This window comes from Sorex fumeus, unplaced genomic scaffold, assembly GCF_029834395.1.
Source record: "Sorex fumeus unplaced genomic scaffold, SorFum_2.1 ptg000072l, whole genome shotgun sequence".
Taxonomy (NCBI): domain Eukaryota; kingdom Metazoa; phylum Chordata; class Mammalia; order Eulipotyphla; family Soricidae; genus Sorex; species Sorex fumeus.
This window is the reverse complement of record NW_026606129.1, coordinates 19,276,007-19,296,353: the sequence shown is the minus strand read 5'-3', so window position 1 is coordinate 19,296,353 and position 20,347 is coordinate 19,276,007. Positions and strand designations below refer to the sequence as shown.

Here is a 20,347-nt window from a genome sequence, read left to right as displayed (position 1 = left end):
GTCAGGAGACCTGCTGCTAGAATATTTGTGGACAGAGATTTGTGCCCCCGTCCCCCATTCCTTGTTGTTTAACTTTTAGTGTTCTTCACTTGCTAAAAATAAACTCAAATCCAGATTTATTTTATTGTGGTGGCAAACTAAATTAAATCAAATTTGTCTTTTTAAGAATGCTTGTTATTTTCCTAAGTTGATTGCCAGTTGTAAATTAGTTCCCTGTTAGGAAAGGAATGACTTTACTTTTTCAGGCTATGTCCTCAAATTGTTCTTCTCTGTCCCTCACAAGCTTCTTTAGAGACAAACTGTGAACGTTCCTATGACTAATTGTGTTCTATGTCTGTCACTGCATTTATAGAAGACTATACAATAGGGATCATCCTAGAATCCCAATGAATCTAACTCATTTTTAGTGTAAATCTAGAGGAAAGGTTGGTTTCGTTTTATAGCTTTGGGGTCTCCTGCTTTTATCTATCCATGATGGCTTTTTGGATCGTCCAGTATCCCCCCAATCTATTTCTTAAATATTCTTGAATATATACATTACTAAAGACTAGAATTGTTATCTAAATATTAAATGCCATTAGTCTAACTACCCCTTTCGAGTTTGGATTGATGCTGTTTGATGTTTTTTGTTTTTTGTTTTTTTTAATTTATTTTTTATTAGTGAAACACCATGAGGTACAGTTGTAGATTTACAAATTTTTGTGCTTGGATTTCGGTCATACCATGATCAAATACCCATCCCTCCACCAGTGCCCATTTTCCACCACCATGGATAATATCCCTCCCCCCCATCCCCCCCTTCCCCCCCTGCCACTGTGGCAGGGCATTCCCTTTTGTTCTCTCTCTCCTTTTGGGTGTTGTGATCAGCAAAAGAGGCATTGAGTGGCAAACATGTTCAGTCCAGTCTACTTTCAACCTGCATCTCCCCTCCTGAGAGGATCCTCCAAACACCCTCCATTTGGTGCTCCCTTCTCTATCTGAACTGTCCTTTCCCCTAGAATACCCGGCTGGCCTCTAAGCTATGGAGTAATCCTCCTGGTGTTGATCTCAGCTATTCTTGGGTATTAATCTCATATTTTGTTATTTTATATCCCCCAGATGAATGCAATCTTTCTATGTCTATCCCTCTCTTTCTGACTCATTTCACTTAGCATGATACTTTCCATGTTGTACCACTTGTATGTAAATTTCATGACTTCATCTTTTCTAACAGCTACATAGTACTCCATTGTGTAGATGTACCAAAGTTTCTTTAACCAGTCATCTGTTCTTGGGCATTCAGGTTTCTTCCAGTTTCTGGCTACTGTAAAGAGTGCTGCAATGAACAAACAAGTGCAGATGTCACTTCAACTACACATTTTTGCCTCTCTGGGATATATTCCCAGGAGTGGTATCGCTGGGTCAAATGGGAGCTCAATTTCTAATTTTTTGAGGAACGTCCATACTGTTTTCCAGAAGGGCTGAACCAGTCGACATTCCCACCAACAGTGAAGGAGTGTCCCTTTCTCGCCACATCCGCGCCAGCATCGGTTGCTTTTGTTCTTTTGAATGTGGGCCAGTCTCTGAGGTGTGAGATGGTATCTCATTGTGGTTTTGATCTGCATCTCCCTGATGATTAATGATGTAGAGCATTTTCTCATGTGCTTTTTTGCCATTCGGATTTCTTCTTTGAGAAAGTTTCTGTTCGCCGCCAGGAAGAAGGCCACGCCCACTTTGGGGAGGCCATGCCCCTAGCCAGTCCCAGGCCACTCCCACCCAGGATCCTGGATGGGGTTGGGGGGGGGAGGCGATGGACTGCTGGGCCGGTACTGGAGCTGGACACACAGCTGGGCCTCTGCGCTGTCCTTTGGCGGGGATTGGTGGGTGGCGTGCGCGGCTGGGGTCAGGGGCGGGTCTCGGCTGGGCTCCTCCAACCCACCTGGATGGTGGGGGGCCTATGGACTGCTGGGCCGGTCGCTGTCCTTTGGCCGGGATCGCTGTTTGACGTTTTACTGCTGCTTTTTTCAACAGTTTTCTCTTTTGTTGTTATTTATTTATTTTTTTCCACTTGGCAGCTATTTCTTTGTGTTCTTCCTCAAGATAAAAGTCAGTGGATCAGTAGAATTAAAGAATTAAGAGCATGGTATAGCAGCGTTAAAGAAATTGTAAGTCGAGTTTTTTTGGTTTTGTTTTTTGTTTGTTTGTTTTTTTAGTGTAATGGATTCTTCATTGTGCTACTTAAGTCCAGCGGTCACTGACCCTTGTGTGTATGCTCTTTTCTTCTTTCCTTTGCAGCATATCACCAACCCAAGGAAGGTTGTTGGCCAGCAAGACTTGATGATCAATAATCCCCTTTCACAGGATGAAGGGGTAAAATCCGTCTCTACTCATATCTTTATCATTTTCCCAGGAGAGTATACTTTTGAGGTTGCTTATCAGTCACAATAAAAGCATTACTTTAGTTCATTTCAGCTACTTTTTTTTAACCCCACAATCCATATCACTGAAAACCTAACAGAGACTGTTTTGTGCTGTATACAGTGTTGTAGTAATCTTATGGTGCATATCTGTGAATTAGCACAAAAGCCCTGGGACATATAAGAACTAAGGGTAAAGAGGTGTAAAGATGATTATAGAATGGTTACTCTCAGACAGAATAAAGATGGACTCCCTTCATGATGAAAGATAGAAGGTTCACTTACAGGCAGAAAAGCAACTATTTGTTTAGAGTTTATGACGAAGTTTAAAGGCAGATAAAAAATATTTTAGGTTTGTCCTGGTGGGCGCCATTAAGAATTATGATGACTACCAAATGAAAATCAGGAAAATATTTTTTATTTTTTATTTTTATATTTTTATTAGTGAAACACCATGAGGTACAGTTGTAGACTTACAAATTTTTGTGCTTGGGTTTTGCTTATACAATGATCAAATACCCATTCCTCCACCAGTGCCCATTTTCCACCACCATGCATCCCAGTATCCCTTCCACCCTCATCCCCCCATCCCACCCTGCCTCTGTGGCAGGGCATTAATCAGGAAAATATTTAACTAGAGTTAACTCATATTCCCCGTGAAGACTAGGAATATTTACTGCTTTGGAGGACTATTGCCATTGCAGCTGTAATTCCAATTTTCCTAACGATTTTTTTTCTAATTGATAGGTTTTATATGATGCAAATATGTGTCAGTATGTAGATATTTTTTATTTGGTAGAGCTTGAGTGGCAATTCTGGTTCCTCAGATGTCCAAGGCAAGTGCTCTGCTACTAAGCTACACCCAAGCCTCTTTCTGACATATATATTGTCTGATATAGCAGCATAAAATATTGTTGAGTAATTAAAAATTTTTACCTAAATTCAGGTTTAACATACATAAATTCCTATTCACTTATAAAAGCTTGCTTCTTAGAAAATATCCCATGTCGTCCTTAGTGCATTTGAAATTTAGATCAGATTCCCGTTATTAACCAGTTGACCTATGACCCTTCTCTAAATAGTAGACTTTTTTCTTTCCTAGAGTTTACAGTGCATGTACAAAAATAAAAGTATTAACTCACTTTTGATAGATAAATGGGAAAATTTAAATATATATAATAATATCACTGGAAAATGATTTTAGAATAAAGATCTTTTGAAATTAATTTAGACTTTAATGAAAATTATTCCAATCTTGTTTCCTATCTGCATTATGTAATAAGCCAGAGAAGATAAATTTAATCATTGAAGTGATCCACTAAGATCAATATAAGCAAAGGTGTAAAATTATTTGAAATGCTTAAATTATTTTAAATGCTTTGTTCTCTTTTCATAGAGTCTTTGGAACAAATTCTTCCAAGATAAAGAACTACGAACAATGATTGAACAGGATGTCAAAAGAACGTATGTAGATCTATTTACAAATTGCTTTCAGTAACTCAGATTGGTTTTATTTCCTTGTGATTTAGCCGATACTAAAGCTACACAGGAATCTTAATGCAATATTAAGATTAATAGAATCTTAACACAATATTCTATGTGTGTTAACAATAAAGTTATTTATACTTAATTTAGAAAGTAATGATTATTTTATGTTCATAAAATATAAATTTATGTGTTTTTTCAAAATAAATTAAAATATTTATAATTATCTTAAAATAATATGTAATGAGTTTTTCAATTTCTGTCAATTATTTCAAGTTTTATGTTCTTACTGAGGTTATATTATAAAGACAACATTGATATTGTTAGAAAAATTATCTCTTTATGAGATAATTTTTATATTTGAATCCATTATAACCATCTTCTTAAATCACAATTATTATTTTAACCTCCTTAGTTTACTTCATTTTGACATTCATGTCTACAGACAACCTCTTCTCTCAATCTTTTCAGTATTGTCACATAAAAAAGTGATTTCTTAACACATAGTAAATATCAAAAAAATTTTTATATTGAATTTCATAAATTTATATTCAACTTTCTGAGTCATGACAATTGGAAGGAATCTGCATTAGACAAGTCTGGGGCAAATGCTAGCTAGCATATGCTATAATCTTGGTCAAAGTACTCTCCATGGTCTCCTTTTGCCCTCATGTTCCTTTATGTAAGATGGGTAAATAGTAAGTAGCTCACAGAAATTCCGTAGATCAACGAGTAAGTAGTAGTAGTCGGTTACATAGATTCATTCGTTAGCCATGAACTCTTATGTAAGTTCAAGTCAAGTTAGATTAATCAGTGGGAAATAGAATGAGCCAGTTACTAGCAGTCCTGGGTGTCTTCATGACTCAAATCTTTTTTTAAAAAATGTGTTTTTAATTGAATCACCATGAGGTACATAGTAAAAATGTTGTACCATTTATAAACAAATTTCATGACTTCATTTTTCCTTATTAGCTGAGTAGTGTTCCATTGTGTAGATGTACCATAGTTTCTTTATCCAGTTGTCTGTTCTCAAACATTTTAGGAATTTTCCCATCTTTCCCACTTCTGTTTAAACCCCTATTAAATCTACTACAGTGTGAAGATCTGTTGCTCTGTGATACTTATTTCTTTCTAGGTCTCAAGCTCTGAATAATCAGATGACATGAACATGGGCATGACATCATTAAGCTATATTAAGCTTATATATTAATATAATAACTAGCAAATGAAATATTCTATTTTTAAATGAAAATAACTTAGAAGACTCTTAAGGGGTTCAGAGTGCATCAAAATCCCAGTTACGACGATAGCATATTGGGAGATGAAAATATGGGACTATCTTGATAAATTTACGTTTGCCAGTTAACCCAATGGTAACAAAATATTACAGGTAATCTATTTCACATGTCTGGGATAATGTTTTGGCAGTGTTTACAGCTATACAATATTATAGCTGTATGCGATTTTATACATGTGATTTCATAAGATAGTACATCCTTAATATTGTCTTGATACAGTGTCAATTGTATTAACTGGAGGCACTAAATATTGCGTTGCATAAAATAAAATAAAGTTTTTTTTTCAATCATTTAACTTGTTTAGGGACTAGGTGGCAGTAAATCTTATCTCATTAAAATCAAAGTGCACAGTAGAAATTGCCAACCTAGTCAAAAAGGCATGTCTTTTTAAAAGTCCAAGGCAATTACCTGAGAAAGCTTGACAGCTCCAGCTTGATATGGCTATCAAGGATCATAGTCAAGGTCTCAGCTGTTACCTTAAATAGCAGTGAGCATACTGTAGACCATAGTCTGAGGCCAGGCCATGTGGCTTGATTGGTAAATAACAGACAAGGAGTAACCAGAGCTATTAAAGCTCAACGGGAAAAACAGACCTGTAGGTAGAAAATTAATATTGGAAAGCACAGCCTAACAGGATGGAGCCTGAAGGGCCTATTATGGTTACTTATCTCACAGATTTCTGTCTCACTATGTGAGTCTTATTTCTTGTATTAGAAGCTATGTTCTTTGTTGTTTCTGTGTATCTTTATTGTAAGTAATGTGTGTAGCACACATATATGGCCAGTTGTTTTCCTCTTATGACTTGGCTTCACTAGTACATGTTAACGAAAAGGGCAAATTTGATGTCTTGCGAATGCAATGAGAAAGCCATTAGGCCTCTAGAAGCTCTCTAGAGGTCTGATATCTAGAAGTCTTTGCACATTTTAGAATCAGTCTCCTTTCCATTTCTGTATCCGTATATGCAAGGAACTATGGAAGGTAGTCTGTCAGTCTTTTTTTTTTAAATCACCAACTTGCTTAATCATAAAAGCTTGAATAATTTTACTACCTTAGCAGAATTACATGTGGTCCTGTATAAATGAAGTCCATTGGCTCTCAATCCAGTCTGTGAGGCTGCTCATAATGCAGTAGGAGAGGAAAGGGGACAGTCTGGTCAGTTCTAGAGCATTACTCATTCACTTGGTCTGTGACAATAATTTTTTTGACATCTCCACTGTACAATTAACATATCGAATGCCAGTTTTCAGGCCTATTCTTTTAATGGGAGAATCTATGTGGGGATGAAAGGGAGGGCAACAGTGTTTGGACAGTGGTGAGTAAGACAGTTCCTGCTATCACAGATGCTCATTGTAGGGTGTGGCTGAGGACAGGTCTTGAGAAAGTGTGAGTATATACACAGGAGAGTTGTGGAGGGCAGTGACTGCATAAAGAAGTAGAGCAGCATAAAAGGATGGCTGGTCAGTGATCAGAAAAGGCATCGCTGAGCTGGTAACACTTGACTGAGATGTGAGATATGGAGTAAAGCCAGCCATGCAGAAGATCTAGAGTAAGGGGACAGCTAATACCAGATCCTCTGTGAGTGGAAAATAGATACCAAATAGATACCAAGTGAGCTTGACATTCAGGGGGCCAGAAAGGAAGCAGGTCTGGGAGGAGACAGATGATTATTCATTTATTCATTCATTCAGCCATTACTTCCTTTATTGCTGGGAAACGCAGGTTTCATGCTGGCAGGATTTGTACTTAACCCTTGAGGCTCATCCCCAGCCTAGATGCAAGTGTTCTAGTAGAGACTCCTGAGCAGAGGGTAAAGCCACATGTACAGCCTTGTACACCACAATGAAGGGTTTGGGTCTCACTTCAGTTGCATTGGGAAACCATTCAAGGATACTGAGCAGAGGTCTGATATCTAGGAATATTCTGGTTACCCTACAGTGAGATGGGGATGGGGTTAAGAAAATTCTTGGTGAAGGCCAGAGTGCTAGTAAAACTATTAGGGTACCCTGGTTCCATCCCCAGCATCCCATACATTCTCCCAGGCACGATCAGGAGTAATTCTTGAGCATAGAACCAGGAGTAACCCCTGAACATCACTGGATGTGCCCCCCACCAAAAAAAGGAAATTCTTGGCAAAGATTCTATGTATATAATATAGACACCCAAGTTCTTTTATTCTTTTTTTAAATTTTATTTTATTTTTATAAATTTTTTTCACAGTGACTTATTACATCCAGTATTCCAGTCTCACCACCATTACACCTTCCCACCACCATTATTTCCAATTTTCCCAACCACCACCCAGGGCTGCTGCAATAGCAGGCCCTAAATAATTTATTTTGTACAATTCACTAAAAATGATTTGTAAAAAAGATTTTCTTTAAAGAAAGTATGTGAAGATTGTTGTATCTCACCTAGAGCCATTTAGCCCTTGTATAGGAGATTACTAACATATCGTTACAGGTTAAGCCTTGTGTGCTGATACTTTCTTAATCAACATTGGTTGCCGTCTACTTTTCATCCCATCCAATGTGATGTGCTACTCTTAGATACCAGTGGTGTAGAGTATGAGGTGTCGCTTCAGGAATTCTAAAATTTTGGATGGTATGCTACAGATAGAGTCACAATTTAACTCATGGTGACTTTCGGGTGCAAAAACATCTCTGTCACTTGTGGATCTCTTTTGAGATTTATTTATAAGTGTCTGGATCATGGCTGTTTAATGAGATTGTATGGTGCTAGAGACAGTTCATGGGGATCACCACCAGGCTCCCTGAAGAGCAAGGGCATAGGCGGAGGTCGCCCATCACTGACTCTGTGAGAGCCTGGAGATTTTGGCACAAAAACCCACATCCCTGAAGTTTTCAACAGATTCATTCCTGAATGAGGCTCATCCTGAGTCTGTGGAGTCTGGCCGTGAACATGGCGGTGATTGGGTTCTGGAGGTTTTTGGCTCCCAGGGCTCTATTAGGGTAGGTGAGGGCTAAGCCGCCCCCCACCCCCCAAGGTGCCCCAGATATGAGACAGCCTGGCGCAGGGTCTGGAGGCATCTCTGAAGCCTGTTAATCTCTTTCGAGATTTATTTATGAGTCTCTCAAGTATTTCTTTTTTTTTTTTGGCTTTTTGGGTCACACCCAGTGATACTCAGGTTACTCCTGGCTCTGCACTCAGGAATGACTCCTGGCGGTGATCAGGGCACCATATGGGTTGCCAGGCTTGAATCCAGGTTGACTGTATGCAAAGCAAATGCCCTCTCCACTGTGCTATCCTCCGGTCCCGGTTCTTTCATTCTTAAAGAAGTAAAAGTTTATCAGAATTCAGAACTCAGTTTTTCTGTTCTCAAAGTTTAGTGACAGAAGAGACTTGTGGAAGAATGCGGGAGAGAACGTGTAACTGAACACAAGAATGGCTGTAGAGCCATTTGCCATGGCTAACTAGAGAAGAGAACAGTCGGTTTGAAGTTCTAGTGGGGAGGGTTTGAAAACCACTGCCCAATAGGACAACTCCCTTACCCATAGCTAGGAGAGGCTACACTGCGCTTCAGGTACTGGGTTTAGTCCCTCTGGTTTGCACATGTCTTGGTGGGGCCTGCCACGGCACTCTGGCCAGGCAGACAGTGTCAGCAGTGACCAGTCCCATGTTCTGCTGTAGAAGCGCTCCTCGTTACCACAGCACCAGGAAGGTGATGGAGCAAATTGGTTTGCCCCTCCCCCCACCAACAAAAGAGAGAGAGAAAGAGAGAGAGAGAGTGAGAGAGAGAGAGAGAGAGAGAGAGAGAGAGAGAGAAGAAAAACAACTTTGCCAACTCTGGAAGTTATAAATCAAAAAGCCTGCCTACCCTGCCCTGAAGGATTTGTAGGGCGGGGTGTCCTTTGGCTTGAAGCGAGTTCCCAGAGGGATTTCCAGGCTGGGCTTCTTAGGGACTCCCAGCGGGCATTTGCGGTCTGCAGCCCTGTGCATTCTCTCATTTAATTTTATAGTTTCATTAGCCTTTTCGTTGCCTCACATAGTTTGATGCTCTTCCGTTTCGTGCATACATGTTAAAAATTGTCTTCATGGAGAATTCACTGTATCACTGCCGTCCCGTTGTTCATCGATTAGCTTGAGCGGGTGCCAGTAACGTCTCTCTCCGTCCCAGTCCTGAGATTTTAGCAGTCTCTCCTTACTCATCCTTCCCAATGCTGTCGTATTGGAGGCTCTTTCAGGGTCAGGGGAATGAAGCCCGTTATTGTTACTGTTTTTTGGCATATTTGATATGCCATGGAGAATTAATGCTTCTTATTTTTAATCCACCTGAGACCAGACCTTTTTGTTTGTTTCTGGTTTGGGTTTTATGATATAGGGGCCACACCCAGCAATGATCAGGGCTTATACTCCTGGCTCTGCCCTTAGGAATTACTCCTGCTCGGCTCAGGAGAATGTATTGGATGCTGGGGGTAGAACCTGGTTTGGCTGCGTACAAGACAAGCGCCCTACCTGCTGTACTGTCACTTGACCCCCAGTCTTGGCATTTTATAGTAGGTTTCCTATGGACATCCTTGAGTTGTATATCCTTCCTTGGTCCACTCAGCTCCAATTTGGTTGTTATGTTTACATCACTTACGTCCAAAGTGATTGTTGATGTCAGTGGATTAATTAGTATCCTGTTGGCTATTGTTTTCTACTTTGTAGCCATATTTTTTGTTCACATGTTTGTTTTCTACTCAGTTTCTAGCTTTCATATTTTATGAAATATTTTATATCATTCCATAATCTACTTTCTCAACATATTGGTTAAAATGATTTCTCCTTTTTTTAGTGATAATATTCATTGCAATTAGTTCAGATTCACTTTCAAATAATACTGTACCTCATTTCATAGGAGTATAAATTTCAGGAATTTCAGGGGGCCATTGAGGTTTGGATTTTTTATTTTGAGGCCACAGCTACCAGTGCTTAGGGATTACACGTGGCTCTGTTATCACTCTTGGAAGGGCTTGGGGGATCTTATGTGGTACCAGGTCCTAAATCGGGGTCACCTCATGCTATCTCTCTGGCCCCCATGAGTTTTTGTTTTTTATGATAAAAAAAATAATTGGAATTCCTTTTTTCCATCTCTCTTTTTGTTTTTATTTTTTTTTGTTTGTTTTTTGGGTCACACCTGGCCGATGCTCACTGGCTACTCCTGGCTCTGCAGTTAGGAATTACTCCTGGTAGTGTTTGGGAGACCATTTGAGACGCTGGGAATCAAATCTGGGTTGGTTGCATGCAAGGCAAATGCCCTACCCACTGTACTATCGCTCCAGCTCCTCTTTTTTTCCATCTCTTGCATCATTGCTGTCATTCGTTTTGTTTATATATACATAGCAGATCTTTTAAATATATATCATGTATATACATGCTTTTTTATATATCATGTATTTTTGTTTTAATGTTATATTATGAGCCCTGGGGGAAACATGAAGATTGAATCCAAAAATCAATGACTTAAATAGGTCATAGAGGAAAAGAAAACTTTGCAAATAAGGCAGGGGAATAAAGAGGAGGATGAGAAAGGCCAACACAGATACACACTGTATGGTATGTTGGGGTTTGTTTGTGGTTTTATGCTTTTTATTTATTTTTTATTTGTTCATTCGTAGCAGCACTCTGGACTTCCTGTCTCTTCACTCAAAGATGTCTCCTTGTAGGGCTTAGGTGACTGCATAGGGTGCAGGGCATAGAACCCTGGTTGGCATCATGCAAGGCAAACGACCTTACCTACTGCACTCTCTCTCTAGTCCATGTCATACACTTTTATAGTAGAATGTCTGGATATTATAAAGTAATATAATTTCAAGGAGTCATTTAATAAAGGCAAACCCAGGGTCTCTGTTGTGAGGGGCAGGATAAGAGCATTGGCTGTTTGGGAATGAAGATCAGAGGGGGATCAAGAAGGAGCGAGACACGGTAGAGATGGAATAGAGACAGAGGAGAGAGAGACAGGCCAATAAGCATACATAGTAAACACATTGTTGGTTTTATTACTTTGAACTATTATCAGTTAGCTCAATAATGACTAAGAAAAATACTTTTTAAAAAAATATTTACTTCATGTCTTTCTTATGCTCTTCCTTTATGCATACCTGTGTTTCTGATCTATCTGATTTTTCTTCCCTCTAAAGCACAAAAATTTGTAAGTCTAAAACTGTACCTTATGGTGTTTCACTAATAAAAATTTTTTTAAAAAAAAGAAAAAACATTTTTAGACTTTGAAGAATTTCTATACAACAGAAAAACATACCCTCAAATATTTCTTTTGCTTGTAATAGTTTTCCTTCATTTTCAAAGGATAATATTTTCAGGTACAGAATTCTATACTGCTGTTTCTGTTCTCTCAACTGTAGCACTGTCCTCCCATTGTTCATTGATTTGCTTGAGTGGACCCAGTAATGTATCCATTGTGAGACTTGTTGTTTATGTGTTTGACATATTGAATACGTCAAGGGTAGATTGCCAGGCTTTGCTTTGCAGATGAGATACTCTCAGTAGCTTGCCGGGCTCTCCGAGAGGGGCGGAGAAATTGAACCCGGTTCGCCACAAGGCAAACACCCTACCGCTATGCTATCGCTCCAGCCCTGTTCTCTGAACACTTTAAATATTTCACATCATCCTCAGTTTTCACTGAGAAGTCCACTAGAACTCTTCCTTTTGTTCCTCCATCAGTAAGACATCCCCCACACACCTTTCAAGACTTTTTTTGCTTTGTATCAAATTTTCTATAATTTGAAGAATGCCCCGGTGTCATTTTTTTCAACATTCATTCTGTTCAGTATTATGATTTTCTGGATCTGTGTTTTGGTGTACATGAATTTGGAGAAATTTCCTAGTACTGTTTCAAATATTTGTTCATGGATTTGCTATTCTGCTTCTCAGTCTTTGTTTTCTTTTCAGATTTTTGGGCTTCAGATAATATATCCTGTACCTCAAAAGTTCTTCTTCCATCCTACCCAGTTTATGAATAGGGCATTTTCTGTGCCTGTCTTTTTTTTGTTATCATTCTTTTTTGGTTGTCTCTTAGCTGCTCTGTGGCTTTGCGTACACTGCCCACCATTTTTGGTAGTTTTTCCTCTTAGGTACTCCATCTCTTTGGTTACACTGCCCACCATTTTTTGGAAGTTTTTTTTTTTCTACTTTTTCCTTTCAAACTCTTAGCATATTAATCCTAGCTGTTTTGCATGCCCAATTTCATTTTGCGATCACTGTCATCTGGACTTGCTCTGTCATCAGATTTTGCTTATTTCCTTGTCTTTGTATGGCTTGTGGTTTTTTTTTTTGTTTTGTTTTTTCCCTTGATAGATGGACATGATTCATCAGTTAAAAAGAGCTACCTTCTTTTAGAACTGGTGATGTGATGGTAAGGTAACAGGAGAGGAAGAAGTATTCCAGAGTCTTGTGATTATGATCTCTGTCTTTCAAGGAGCCTAATACCTCTGAACTGTGAATTTCAAAAGTGTTTCTCAAGTCTCCTTCCCTGGAGTGGGCTTGTTGGCCATTTCCTTTCCCTACGGTCAGCTCATTTGGAATACTTCCAGCAGACTTGGGGGCTGCTGAACTCATTTGTCCTAATTGCATGCCTTGTTTAAGGCAGGTGTGTGACCCTCTCCTCCTAGCCCAAGACTGCTTTGGAGATTGTTACTATGAGAACCTGGTATTAACTCTTACAGTGATGTCTGAGTTCTCACGTGATGGTTTCCCAGAGTTCTTGGCTCTCAGGGTTTTCTGTACAACCATCCAGCAATCCAACAATTACCATTCTAGTTTTCTTACCAGCACAACTATCTGAAACAAGATCTTTGCTGGTGAATCGTTGCTTCTGACTTGTTTGACTCACTTAATGCTCTTACCTTTATCCCTTTATTTTCCCATCTCTCCGTTTTCAGAAATAATGTGATTTACCCTCTGTCTACCCTTTCTGTGATGGATCCCAGAGTTGAATTTTCAGTCTGCTCAGCTTTGGCTGGTTCCTTTAGTCACATCACTTTATTTCCTAAAGTAATGACTTACGCACAGAGCCAACATACTTAAGTCCCTCCACAGTTTCCTGTAGGTCAGTATTCTTGGGTTATGTCCCTCACTTTTGTACTTTCCTTTTCCCTGCCTGCTAATATTACCGGGTCTCTGCTCTGTAGGAATTTTCTGTCTTCCCAGTGATGCCTGTTGGGAATCTGATGACTCATCCTCAAGACCTGAGTTCATCATCGTTTTTTCACAATGCATTTTCCAATCATTACAAATGGAAATAGTTTGCACTTATTCTTTCTTCTAGTAGAATCTTCTTTAAAACTTTTTAGATGATAATACTTAATGTTGGTTGGATTTATGTTTTTTAAGCTCACTAGTATATTCAGTCTGCCAGTGTATTCAGTACACTTATTTCTATTATTCTCATCAGGAAGCCAGGCATTGGCATTGCCAAGATATGGACCCTTAGGAGCTCAGAGTCTAATAGAAACAACAACTTACTCTCCCCCATCCCCAATTTACAATAAAAGATAACTGCTGCCAGTTTATAGGCACAGTTTATAGGAGAGCTTTGGTGTTACCCCCAACTCTTATTTTTCGTACCTTAATGGTTAAAGCCCTTGTCAGAAATAGACCAGATTTTTGGTTTTGTCTTACTGCATGGAGTCAAGATGATACTTAAATCAGTGCTCACTGATTGTGAATCTTATCACTGATGATCAGTGTTGTTTAATTTTAGTAATAACTAATAACAGTCTAATGTTTTCAGTCTTCAGAGACATAAGTACACTTTTAAAAATACTGTTATCAGCCTTCTAGTCTGAGTTTAAACAAGATAATTTCATCTCATAAGCAGTGTTTTTGCCATCCCTGTTGAATTTATTTGATCTGAATATGTCACTGCATTAAATATTATCCCTTCTTTCAACTAATTTTAATATTTTATTCTATGAGCTCTTTTTGCCTCAAAGGATTTTATATTCATTTCAATTAATTGTTCCTTATCTCAACCTAATGAGGTTGTTACTGTTCTCATTTTTATTACTGTAAAAGTTGATAATCAAAAGGTAAATCAAGAGCTTCGAATTTGCAGCATTTCTGATTCAGGACTTGAATCGTCCATTATGAACCAATTTTGCCATGCTTCAAAGACTGTACCACTAAATGAAATTCAGTATTATTTAAAATGAATGGAAATATTGAGTTCAGAACAAAATATCATTTCTATATTAGATGCCAAAGAAGTCTGTTATTTGGTCTATCAAGGTCTATTCTAAAAGTGTATTTATAGTGCCTATAATATCATTTGCAAATTAACATTTATAAGCTATTGCCAAATAATATCTTTTCTTCCTCTCTCGAATGATTAAAATCCTTCAACCTTTTTTTTATATTGTAGCTTTGGCTATATGTAAAAGTTGATATGCTTGCCTATTGGATGTAGTAGTAGTCCTAAACTTCTGGTTTTCTTTGTTTCTGGTTTCTGTGGCTTTGTGGTTAACACTTAAGGCAACTAACTATTACCCTCTTTTCTGCCTGAATCTTCATGGTATGGTTGGATTTGAAAATGCAACTTTCTCATTTCAATGTTTCCTTTTGTTGTTAGCTTCCTTGTGGGACTAACTTTACATCAAATCAATGAGTAAACTGTCCTCTCTCTCTCTCTCTCTCTCTCTCTCTCTCTCTCTCTCTCTCGCAGTTTGCTGAAATTCTCTCTTTTTCTTTTTTATTTTATTTTATTTTATTTTGGGGGTATTCCTGGCAGTGTTCAGGGGCTGTTCCTGGCTCTGTGATAAGGAGTGACCCCTTCACCTGTAGTTGAAGGATCCATAGGTTGTGCTGGGGATTCAAACTGAGGTCAGCCCCATGCAACCCTTATAGGATCTCTCCAGCCCTGAGATTCTCTTTTGTAAACTATAATGTATACGGTCCTATTTGATGGCCATCTGGTGTATGTGGTTATTTAAATTAAAATAAAAATTTTAAATGTTTTACATTAAATCTTTATTCACAGTAGCCACATTGCAAATGCTCATGGTTACTTTATGGGACAGCAAAAGATTTCCATCATTACAGGAAGTTCTGTTGGACAGTGCTATATAATTTGTTTTATTTTTGTATAGCACATGAAAGGAGCGTCTGTACAGCATTTTTGATTCATATGTATGGCCGATTCAAAATATTTACTTTTCTTAAGAATCTGGTGTAAATTTTTATAGTCTGAAAGCCTTATCTGAATTTTTGGTTAAATTTAGTTATCATGATACATAAATAATAGGCAGCTTAGAATTGCATACTGAGTTTTTAATTAACAATATAAAATTATTTTACAAACATAACCTTTGTTTGTGTTTCTTTTTTAGTCAATCTTTATAGATCTCATTTTGGGAGAAATATCGCCAGTTGCCTGGTCCAATATTGATTGTCACGCTTCACAGAGCAAAGATGTCCTAAGTGATGGCATCTTTTACATAGTTTTTTCCAGACCATTTTTTTTTTTACTTAAAAATTTTTTTAAAAAATTCCTCAGGGAAGGAAGATTTTACAAGCAATTTCAGAGCAGAATTGATTTTGGTGTGTGTTAATGCAGACAATCTGCCCAGTGTTAAAATGTTAAAGAGGAAGAAAAAATACACAAGCTGCCATCTTTGTGTGATCACACCAAAATAGCAGCTTGTATTTATATTTTCAGTCTCCTCGAGGTGGACTGCAGGCACACATGAATGAGTGGATGTACTTGGTGTTGTGTTGTGATTTTATTTAATGCAGGCAAAGAACATGCTTGTGCATGCACAACCAGCCCTCACATATGCACTTGTTCACAGCCGAGAAAGTGAAAACGACAACACAAGCCGCTCTCTATGAATTGTCGGCAACCTGTGTGTGTGTGTTTCTGAAATATTAAAGAGAGGGAAAACACATTTTCAGGAATAGTAAGAAACTATTCTCTATCAAGTGGTCTGTAGTCTTTCTTCATTTGACAGCATTTAAGGGAAAAACAAAGTATTTGATTACCGCTCTCTCTTTTTCTCTCTCTCTCCCTCTCTCTATATGTGTGTGTGTGTGTATATATATACATATATATATATGTGTGCTTAGAAATGTGAGTTCCTCTCCAAAGCTCATGATTATAATATGTATTTTTCCCATCCTATTTTATTTAAGCATACAAACTCTTACCGCTTAATTATTCCAAATGAAAAACTTTGAAACTCAAAAAAAGTATTTTTTCTGGTTTTTTTAAGTGGAAAAACATCAGTGCATATATGCAGCATATGTAAGACATTTGAAGAGCTTTGACGCCCTACTCTGAAATCGGAGGGTAGAGGTTCCTGGCACAGTTATATCATCTTGATTTTGCTGACCTGTCAAGTTTTTGTGCCTGAAAGCCGCTGTTTTCAACTAAGCCAGGTTTTGAAGCCCTATTTCTAGATGATGATTCATGTATTGAGTATGATAGTGAAAAGGAAAGCCTGGTAGGCTGTAGAGTAATACCTACTGTAAAATAGGTATTCCACAGAGCCTGTCCATTGGGGTAAAACAGTCTTCAGACTAGAAAGCAGATTTGGAATTGAAGCCACCTTGATATTTCAAGGTTAAATGTTTGAATTATTTGAACTTTTTTTTTGCTTTTGCTTTTGGGACCACACTCAGTGATGTTCAGGGGTTACTCCTGGCTCTGCAATCAAGAATTACTCCTGGGGGTACTTGGGGGACCATATGGGATGCCGGTTATCAAGCCAAGGTCGGCTGTGTGCAAGGAAAATGCCCTATCCGATGTACTATCTCTCTGGCCCCTTGAACGTTTTTCTTAATTGTTAATTATTAGCAGAAAAAAAGCGGGGGCTATAACAGCATTTTTGTACTGAGGGCTGTATAGTTCCTAAGGACATTTCAAGAGGACCACAGATGAAAATCACGTGAATCAGAAGATGGCATTTAGTGCAGAGGGACGCTCAGAGGAGATGGGATGGCAAAGGGGGGCGGTTGGGAGAAGGTTAAAAAAAAACGTGTCTGTATTTCTAGTCAAAACTAAGTCTTGCACCAAAAATGCATGTGTCTACCTGAAATTTTGTTATAATTTTTTTCATATGTGTGGGTATGAAGTTTTTGTTGCCGTTGTTGTTTGGTGTTAGTTTGAGGATATGGGCCAGTGATGTAGAGGACTTGCTTTGGAACTCAGATCATCAAAGAAATAAAAACAGCCTTGATGAAAGCCTCGGTGTGGATGGACACCGCAAACTGCAGCCCTTCCCCACTTTTCCCCAACTCTGTGTTTCTTTGTGTTTCATGTCATCCTCACTCTTTCCAGTGGTGATTTCAAGCGCCTCCTAGGCTCGGAGTGTCATTCTTGGAGATTTACCTGCTCTCCTTCTGGGCTGGATTCCACCCTTTGTCACATCCAGATCCCTGTATTCTTTACTTTCTAAACATTAGCATTCCCTTCCAGTTCATGACCTATTAAAAGACAACTGTAGCACTGCACTGTCCTCCCGTTGTTCATAGATTTGCTCAAGCGGGCCCAGTAACGTCTCCATTGTGAGACTTGTTACTGGGTTTGGCATATTGAGTATGACACGGGTAGCTTGCCAGGCTCTGCCGTGCGGGTGAGATACTCTCAGTAGCTTGCTGGGCTCTCCAAGAGGGACGGAGGAATCAACCCGGGTTGGCCAAGTCAGCTGCTTGCAAGGCAAACAAACCTAAACCTCTGTGTTGTATTTGTATTCGTCAGAAAATGAAAGGAAAGAAAGAAGAAAAAGATAACTGAACTGGTGGTCTGGCCTCTCTGCTAGGGTACTTTGCATTCAGCAAGAACTCCAAGAGAGACAGAGATGTGTTAAAGAATTTACAGCTGTATTATTGGCAACATTCCAGCCAGCAAGTATCTTTCCAGATGACCTACCTTTCCCATTCTGACAGCAGGGCGCTGAGTGTGACTTTGGGGCTGGGAGTGGAATTTGAGATCACGCCTTAATTCCTACTCTCTTATGCCGTTGGCTAGCACTCACTCAGGTGCTCACAGCTGACCAAGAAAAGAAAGCTAGGAAATTAAATCCAACTGCATGACCTATGAAGAAGGGGAACTTTTCTGTTCCCTTTGGCAACACATATACTCAAATTGATGCAGGATCCCTGTGCAAGGAGGGCGTGCAAATTGTGAAATGTTCCTTATTTTTAAATAAATCTTTCATATATTAAAAAAAAGAACGTTTAATTTACATCAACGAGGATAGGGGGCCCAGGAAGAAAACTCGGCATGACCTGTAAAGAAGAGAAGTATTTGATTGACTGGGAAGAATACTGATGTCATCGACCAAAATAGGAGCACAGGAAGAAAAGTATCTGGTGTCTCTGTGTTTATTCTCTATTGCATTATTCCTCTTTATGGTTTTTGTTTGATTTTTTAGTTTTTCCTTAATAAAGCAATTGACTGAAGTAAAGTAGGATAGTTATTTTGGTGTTTAATAGTATTCTAGGGAGTTTTCATCAGCTCATTTTAAATTTTGGATGAATGTTTGGATGAATGCTTGTTTTGAAATCCCTGTGTTTTTTTTTTTTTTTGAAGTGTGGGCATAACATCAGTTATTGTTCTTCAACTCCTGTGTTCCTCTGTCCTGCTGCCTGATTATAAACCTTCACCAAGGGCTTTATTTGCATCCCTTGGGGCATCTTATTGAATACTGGCATCTTCACTAATTCATCTGGGCCCAATGCTTTGTCTGTTTTAATACTTCTAATTACCTAATTATGTACTATAATGCAGTAACAAAGCCCTTTATCATTTTACTCTTTTCTTAACCCTTTTCTGGCTTAGGAAATCATCTATTTTGTCTCTTTGTTGTCTGAGAAACTCCACATTATAGACAATGCAGAAATTTTTCTGACTTTTTCTTTATTGCCCCTCTGTTTCCTTATGGAACGCTCCCAATGAACTCCCATCAGCCACCTAAACTCTTGGTTACTGGCATTCTACACTTGGTTTTTAGTATACCTCTATCCCCACTCTTTTTTTTTAATTCCTCTGTACTTCTGCCACTGGGTAAGATGTCCTTTTGGTAGATAGATTTTCCTGGTTATCAAAAATACATCCAGCTACTTTTGTGAAGCATCCAGTGACCAGTCTGCTGATTTGTTGATTGTAGATTTTCACGACAGGTTATTCAGGAATAAAATTAATGGAAATCCGCAGATTTTTCAAAATCACAAAGATCTGTGCTTGAGAATAAAAATCTGATGTGAAACTCTGAAAATGAAAAATAATTCTCTACTCCTACATTGAGATAATAAAGTGAGAATTGGCTACAATTAATGTTTTTCCATTTTGCGAATTCCAATGCATAATCAGATCTAGGTGAGTCTTTCCCATGGTGGGAAATCCTGTCTCCTCTATCTATCCTGGGGCTGGTGACAGAAGCCCCCTGGGTAGTTGAGTGTGGATGGTGAGATGCTTTCTGTTTGTTCACTTAAAGAACAGAGATCCCTTTTGTTATTTCTCTCCTTTTGAATGCTGTGGTTTGCAAAAGAGGCATTGAGTAGCAATCATGTTCCATCTATAGTCTACTCTCATGGTGGAGGGATGGGCATTTGATCATTGTATAACTGAAACCCAAGCACAAAAATTTGTAAGTCTACAGCTGTACCTCATGGTGTTTCACTAATAAAAATTTAAGGGGGAAAAAAAAGAGAACAGAGATCATCAGGTAGATTCCATATGACTTTTTTTTTCTTTTCTGTGAAGGGAGTGGTTGGCCAAATAAGGTTGGGAACTTCTGCTTTCATCAGTGATCATCAGTGGTTTAGCAACCCATCACAGAGAGTAAGTGAGCAACATAGGCCTTCTGCTGGAAGTATGTATCACATTAGTCCCGATGTCTACTGCTACTATTAACTTCTCAGAACTTAAAGCAACGTAGTTGACTTCATATGATGAATTCACAGCTTGGGCAAGGCTGAGGAGGCAGGTTTGACTCATTTGTAGATATATTTTAGTGTATCACAGTTTATAAATGCAGTGATATTTGGCACTTACATTGAGGGAGGATTAAATACAAAAAAGAATTGGCTAGGTGACAGATAGACTTTGCTTCAGTCTACCGTTGTCTCTTCCTTAAAGGTGTTTGCCACAACCAAACTCTAAATCTCTTGGTATTGTTTGGTATGTAAAATTCGTCTGAGTTCCATCACATG

At 38.6% G+C, this 20,347-nt stretch overlaps 1 protein-coding gene across 1 annotated transcript in view; it reads left to right on the top strand.

The window, feature by feature from the left end:
- The window catches only part of TBC1D5 (TBC1 domain family member 5), a 568,371-nt gene that overhangs the window by 323,426 nt on the left and 224,598 nt on the right, over positions 1-20,347 (top strand). Inside the window, exons 7-9 of the mRNA XM_056129598.1 lie at positions 2,055-2,144; positions 2,275-2,349; positions 3,793-3,860. Coding sequence (XP_055985573.1) covers positions 2,055-2,144; positions 2,275-2,349; positions 3,793-3,860 — 233 coding nt within the window. The remainder of the gene's footprint in view (positions 1-2,054; positions 2,145-2,274; positions 2,350-3,792; positions 3,861-20,347) is intronic.